Consider the following 6,828-nt stretch of genomic DNA (forward strand, 5'->3'; position numbering starts at 1 on the left):
TTTTTTTTTTATTGTTTTCTTTTCTTTTTTTTTCGTTTCCGCCTTCGCTTTTTCTTTTTTTCTTTTGCTTTATTTGCTTCTTTTTTTTTCGTTATTTAATAACTCTTCCGTTCTCTTTCTATCTATCTATCTATCTATATATCTCTCTCTCTGGTGAATCCAGTCCCCCTCACAGCGGCTGGGAGGTTTTTTGTAGGTTTCAGTGAGACGTGTGAGAGGCGAATAAAGAGAAACGAAGAAAGAAAGAAAGAAGTGAACAACTCGAGTTTGTGTGTTTTCTTTTTTTTTTTTTTTTTTTTTTTTTTGCTGCTTTTCATTACAACAGTGACATTTCACTCGTACGTTGAGCCGCACACACATATATATATACACTCTATATATATATATTTATATATATATTCTATTATTACGTGAGCATAACAAACGGAAAAAATATTTCTTTTTCTTTTTCTTTTTTTCCATTCAAGAGAGAAAAAAAGGGGAAAGAAGGAGAAGAAGAAGAAGGCTTCTGATGTCTGTAGGTACTGCAGCGGCCGCTGGTGGTATTCCAGCAGCTCCTGAAAACCCCATAGATTATCCTATTGTATTCACACGACAACAACAAGAAGAGGAGGAAGATGCGGGTGTAGACAGTGATGCTATTTCAACTGTAACGATATTCACCGCCCTTCAGTGGCTATTGCCGGTATTTCAACTGGCCGATTGGCTGCCAAAACATATAGGCAGAAATGTAAAAGGTGGAGAGGCGTCTAGTGTTAATAATAATAATAATAATAATAATAATAATAATAATAATAATAATAATAAACGGGGTAAATGTCCAGTGGAGGTACAAAAGACGTTGGAACTCCTCCCACACTTTGAGTCCTTTTTCACAAGTGAAAGTAAAGTTATTCCGAATGGGGCGCTTCTCTACACTGTGCAGAGTTTTCGTTTTCCCACTCCACGTGGTCCACGCACCATTACACGTGCGTTAGTAGAAACCCCCGGGAAGTACTTCTCAACACTGCAGGAGGAAAAGGGTGGGGGTCACTTTCTCTGCTGTTATGAGGATAAGGAATGGCTGCGTTACTTTACTTATCTGCAGTTGGATCAACTGCGGTTTGCGTGGGTGGCGGTGAAGGAGTTGGTGGAGGAGCACAAGGCAGTGCAGCGCACAGACGGCAGTCTCACCGGACTTGCACGGCGTGATATTAAAAAGAATAACAACATTAGTAATACTAATAATACTAATAATGATAATAATAATACTGATAGTCTGGAGGCTGGGGATATCTCCACGGTGTTGGCTCCACAGCGGCCGCAGCGCGGGAGTAATATCATCACAGGCCCAACAGCCGAGGCCCGCAAAGTACGTGCGGAGCTGCGGGAGAAGAAATACATGTCGGAGTTGCTGCGGGAGGAATGTGCAGCCCGCTGGCCACACACGCCTGTGCATAAGTCTGTTGTGATTACAGTCGCAGAGGAGCGCATCTCGACAACAACAACAACAGGAGGAGGAAGAGGAGGAGGCCGTAAAGGACCGCGGATGTATAGTGCTGCGGTGGAACTGCCGCTGTTGAATAAGAAAGGGGCAGTGGCGGTGTTTAAAGCCCCGCAGTGGTGTACAACCCGTCGAGATGCGGAGAATGCGGCGGCGGAATTGGCACTCCGAGCACTTCGCGGAGTAAAGTCGTAAAGTAAACTATATATATATATAGTTAAAGCTATATAGTTCTGTGTTTGTGTTTGTGTTTGTTTGTGAGCCCTGTGAGTTTTATTGGGATATGTGTATGTGTGCGTGTGTGTTGCTTGGTGAATATACACAGATATATATTTATATATATATATATATATATATATATTTCTCTTGTTATTAGTCTTTATGTGTATTTGCTTGGTATCCCCACTGTAGACTGTTCTTTTTGTTATTCTCTCTCTCTCTCTCTCTCTATACATGTATATATGTATATTCTTTGTTTCTTTTCTTTTCTTTTCTTTTTTTTTTGTTTATTTAAGTGAAATTAACTGTTCCTATATATTTACCATTAGTGTACGTTTTAGGTATCTTTTTTTTTCTTTTTATCTCTTTCTAGGCTTCGCTCGTATTTTTGTTTTTTTTGCTTTTGTTCAAGAGGAATCTCTTGGACTTTTTTTTTCTTTTTATTATTCGAAACTCCATCTCACTTGAGTGTGTGTGTGTTTGTATTCATTTTCTTTCTTAGTACTCCCTATAGAATTAGTTTGATTCTTACGGAGTGCTGTCATTACATCTCAAAGAGAGAAACAGAAAGAAAATTAGAAAGGTATATACATATAAACACATACTGTAGAAACAAAGAGAGAAGAGAGAATTGAGTAGAGTTCATAAGAAAGCGAAAACAAGAAAAATCGTCACCTATTAGGAGACTTTGTGTTCTTTGTTTTATTATTATTTTTGTTTCTGGTTACTTCCATTAGGAATAATACTTTATTTATATTTATATTTGAGCAGCCAGGCACACTTCTTCAACTACATCAATACTGTCAGTTTTTATATTAATCAAAGAGGAAGAGTATTACCCATTTACATTCAATTGACATTTCCAAATTATGTGCCGACAGAAGATAGCAGCCTTAAGATCTAGGGCTCTTTGTGATGATCAAGCACCCTTCTTTTACCGTTTACCTGTGAATACAAAGAGTCCAACAGATGCTGCTAACAGTAATATGGATCTGAACAGTAATATGGATGTCTTCAGTAATATGGATCTCAACAGTAATACAGATTTCAGCAGTAATATGGATATGAGGCGCGGGCGGCGGTCTACACGGCGCCCTCTCCCAATCAGCGCATTTGGGTATAATAATAATAATAATAATAATAATAATAATAATAATAATAATAATAATAATAATAATAATAACTGGGGAGAAGAAGAACCATCGCAGTTTTCACTCCGTCAACGTTGTGCAGCCGTCCAGAGAAAAAAGGAAGTCAAAAATAATAATAATAATAATAACAATAATAATAACAGCAGCACGCCTGTTCACATGCTGAGTAAGAAGACTGAAGACGAGAATTCACTTTCCCTCCCGCAGATCCATACACCAATCGCAGCCCAGCGAATCAGCCACCGCAACCGTAAACAACAGCAAGAAGAACAGCCAATACAATTACAATCATTAAAGGGAAAAGAAAAGGAAGGAGAAAGAGGAGTCTCTACATCCAGCAAGAATGGTTTATTACCATCTGCTTCTGTCCCTGCTGTTTTCTACAGTGTTATGAATGCCCCTAAATTTGCAGTTGTTTCTTTTGATGGGAGTTCGTCTATCTGCACAGCGGCGGTGAATTCCTCCTCGCAGTCCCTCCCTCGTGTGATGGAGGAGTGGATTGGGAAAGACTGGACCTCATTCCGCAGTAATAATACCAGTAATAATAATAATAATAATAATAATAATAATAATAATAACAGTAATAAGTCTCTCAAGGGTGCGAAATTACCCGTTCTTTGCCCACACTAGAAAAAGGGGGGGAAAAAAAAATGGGGAAAGAAAGAAAGAGAGAAAGGTAAATGTGAGAAAATAGGTTAAACGATGTTCAAATGTTAAAAAAAAAAAAAGAGAAAATAACTATGTAGTGCCCATTTATTTGATTTTTATTCTCTTTTTTATTTTTGTTATTATTATTATTATCACTATTATTATTATTATATTATATTATTATGAAGATTATTAGTATTACTGTTGCCATTAGTATTCCTTATTTATCCCTTTTTTTTATGTTTTTTTTTTTTTTTTTTTTTTTTTTTTTTTTTTTTTTTTTTTTTTTTTGGCTCCTTTCGGGCCCTTTATTCCTCTCTATTTAACGGTATTGACTCTTTTTTTTTTTTTTTACAATCTCCGCACCCTTCGCTTCATAGACAGCTATACATCTGATTTCCACACATCAGTACCTGTTCATGGTATGGTGTCTAAAAGCAGCACTGCTGCTGGTGTGTGTGGATGTGTATGTCTGTTGGTGAATCTTTGTTTTGTTTATGTACCTCTGTATATGTTTATTTATTTTTATTTTTATTTTCTCTTTATTCCTCTCTCTCTATTGATAGAGGGAGTGGTACTCTATCTATGTCTCTTTTTCTTTTATTATTATTATTATTATTATTATTATTATTATTATTTCATTAGGCTATATGCACACTGTCTGTTGTTTCCATTGGGTAATATATCCATGGCAGGATGACTGCAGTGTTGACGATGACTATGAATAGTGATAATAATAATAATAATAATAATGAGAAAAGTGGTATTAATTACTAGAAGTGGGACTGATTTTTTTTTTTTTATATGACTTTTTTTATGATGGGGAAAAAAAAATTCTTTAATTCAAATGGTACTATTGTCTGCACCCACACACATACAGAAGAAGAAAAAAGTAAAAGACGAAGTTATGCCTTTATAAGGACTGTTTGTCCTGACTGTTAATTTTATTACTCTAGTCTATTTGTATGCCTCACACATACATTTATCTCTTTGTTTATCTATCTATCTATATATATATCTATATATCTATGTCTCCCTATCTATCCATCTATCTATTACTATCCGTTCAGTAATCATTCAATCCAACATTAGGGAAGTTTTCTCTTCACAGCAATACAACCGTCATCATGCAACAACCAGAACAACAAAGAGAAGATGATAACAAAAACCACAATAACAACAATAACAACAATGAGGAGGAAAAGAAGAAGGAGGTAGATGTCACAGTAACAGGAACTGTGGAGGGCAGCGAAAACACAAATACACCGGCATCTACAATCAACACAACAGAGAAACATCAGGAACACCAGGAAACTGAACACTCCCATAAAGAACACCAGGAAAATGAACACTCTTCTCATGAACACCAGAAAGATCATCAAGAAGCTGCAGAGTCCGCTAAAGTAGATCAACAAGAACATCAAGGAAGTGTAGAGTCCACTCATGAACACTCCTCTAAAGATCATCAAGAAACTGCACACTCTTCTCATGAACACTCTTCTAAAGATCATCAAGAAGCTGCAGAGTCCGCTAAAGTAGATCAACAAGAACATCAAGGAAGTGTAGAGTCCTCCACTCATGAACAGCAGAAGAAAGAACATCCACCCAGCATGTTGGGTGTGCTCCCCCATCGTGTATTTCCAAAGGAGGAGATTGAGGCCCTCATGGAGGAACATCGTCTTCGCGCCCAACAACAACAACAACAACAACAACAACATCATCCGAAAGAAGAGACACGCCACTCCGCCAGCAAACGCAACTCCACCGCAGCAGGCACGTCGAGAAAAGGAAGTGTCCATCCCACCGCGAGTAAACGCCACTCCGCCGCGGATGTCCATCGCCAACACCCCCACGCCCTTCAACAACTCCAACAACAACAACAACAACTGCTAACATCTCTTGCGGCGGGGGCTATTCCCGCAAACCAGTTGTCGGCCTATTCCATGGCCTACACCGCCGGCGAGATCCCACCACCGCCGTATCCAGATCTCGTGCTGGCCGCAGAAACCGCCACCGCTGCTCTCAATAATAATAATAATAATAATAATAATAACAGCAGCAGAGCGCAACTCTCACCATCTCTACAACCGCAAGCAACACCAGCGCAGCCTCTGCGTAGTGCCTGGGGAGTGACGCAGCCCTCAGCGTATATTAATCTCCCACAGGCTTACACCGCCCAAACGACATATGATCCCGCCACGGCAATACGCGTTGAGCAGATGCTGCAGCAACAACAACTCCAACAACTTCAACAACAACAACAACAACAACAACAGGCAACGGAGGCCGCTGCAACTTATATGGCACTATCGCAATTGGCACAGGCACCACAGGGGGGAAATGTGATGGGATTGAATATGCAGGAACTCGGTGTACTCGCACGGCTTATTGTGCTCGCCCAAGGTGAACAGCAGCAACAACAGCAACAACAACAACAACAGTTACAGCTACAGCAATTGCAACAATTACAGCAACTTCAGCAACTGCAACAGTTACAACAGCTACAGCAGCATCTTTTCTCTCAAAAACAGCAGCAGCAGCAAAATCAACAACTACAACAACAGTATTACTACTATCCGGGTGTAAATCAGCAGAACGCCGTGCAGTTTACAAATGCAGTGAATCCACCGCCAACATCACCAGGGAAGGCGACTCTTCCCTCTTCTAACACGAATCTGCAGGAAAACGCCGCGGTGGTGACCAATATTCTGAGTACGGTGGAGAAAGAACCACAGATGGTGGAAACATCAGTGAGTCAGGCCACTGTTGTCCCACAGTCTTAACACTTTATGTGTATTAAGGTTTTTTTTTTCTTTTTTTTTTTTTTTATTCAGTTGCTTCTTGCCTATCTGTCAGTGTGACTCTCTATCTATCTATCTAGGCAATCTATATAAGAGTGTTTAGTTTATATACAGAAGTATATGCGTACCCTGTTTTCATACGCTGGACGTGACGGATATATATATATATATGTATATATACAACAGAAAGAACGAAAAAAAACGAAAAAAAAAGGCTTTGCTGAGTTTATTAGAGTAGGTATAAATAGAGAAGGGGTGAAAACTAAAGGAAAAAGGGGGTGGGGTTGTATGTGCGAAATGCATTATACTTCTTCCTTTTTCTTCACTCTTTTTTATACTTTGCTCTTTTCTCTTATTGTCAGTTATCATCGAATTATATATGTATATATATTACGATTGATATCTTTTCGCAGATTATACACGGAACGATGCGCAGATGTGCCTATTTGTTTTTTTCTCTTTACGCGGTTATTTCTCAGTTTTTTTTTTCGTTTTTCGTTGTTTTTTTTTTTTTTTTTTTTTTTTT

At 38.6% G+C, this 6,828-nt stretch overlaps 3 protein-coding genes across 3 annotated transcripts; all 3 read left to right on the plus strand.

The window, feature by feature from the left end:
- Positions 1-511: 511 nt before the first annotated feature.
- TM35_000181630 (uncharacterized protein) lies at positions 512-1,678 on the plus strand (the record flags this gene model as incomplete). Its single annotated transcript, XM_029026476.1, has 1 exon — positions 512-1,678. One exon carries the CDS (start codon positions 512-514, stop codon positions 1,676-1,678), a length of 1,167 nt encoding a protein of 388 aa, XP_028882172.1.
- Positions 1,679-2,571: 893 nt separating this feature from the next.
- TM35_000181640 (uncharacterized protein) lies at positions 2,572-3,483 on the plus strand (the record flags this gene model as incomplete). Its single annotated transcript, XM_029026477.1, has 1 exon — positions 2,572-3,483. The coding sequence occupies one exon, from the start codon at positions 2,572-2,574 to the stop codon at positions 3,481-3,483; it is 912 nt and encodes a 303-aa protein (XP_028882173.1).
- Positions 3,484-4,628: 1,145 nt separating this feature from the next.
- Positions 4,629-6,284, plus strand: TM35_000181650 (uncharacterized protein; the record flags this gene model as incomplete). The annotated part of the gene is made up of 1 exon (XM_029026478.1): positions 4,629-6,284. The coding sequence occupies one exon, from the start codon at positions 4,629-4,631 to the stop codon at positions 6,282-6,284; it is 1,656 nt and encodes a 551-aa protein (XP_028882174.1).
- Between the last annotated feature and the right edge of the window lie 544 nt (positions 6,285-6,828).

This window comes from Trypanosoma theileri (genome assembly GCF_002087225.1).
Source record: "Trypanosoma theileri isolate Edinburgh chromosome Unknown TM35_Tth_18_V1, whole genome shotgun sequence".
NCBI classification, from domain to species: domain Eukaryota; phylum Euglenozoa; class Kinetoplastea; order Trypanosomatida; family Trypanosomatidae; genus Trypanosoma; species Trypanosoma theileri.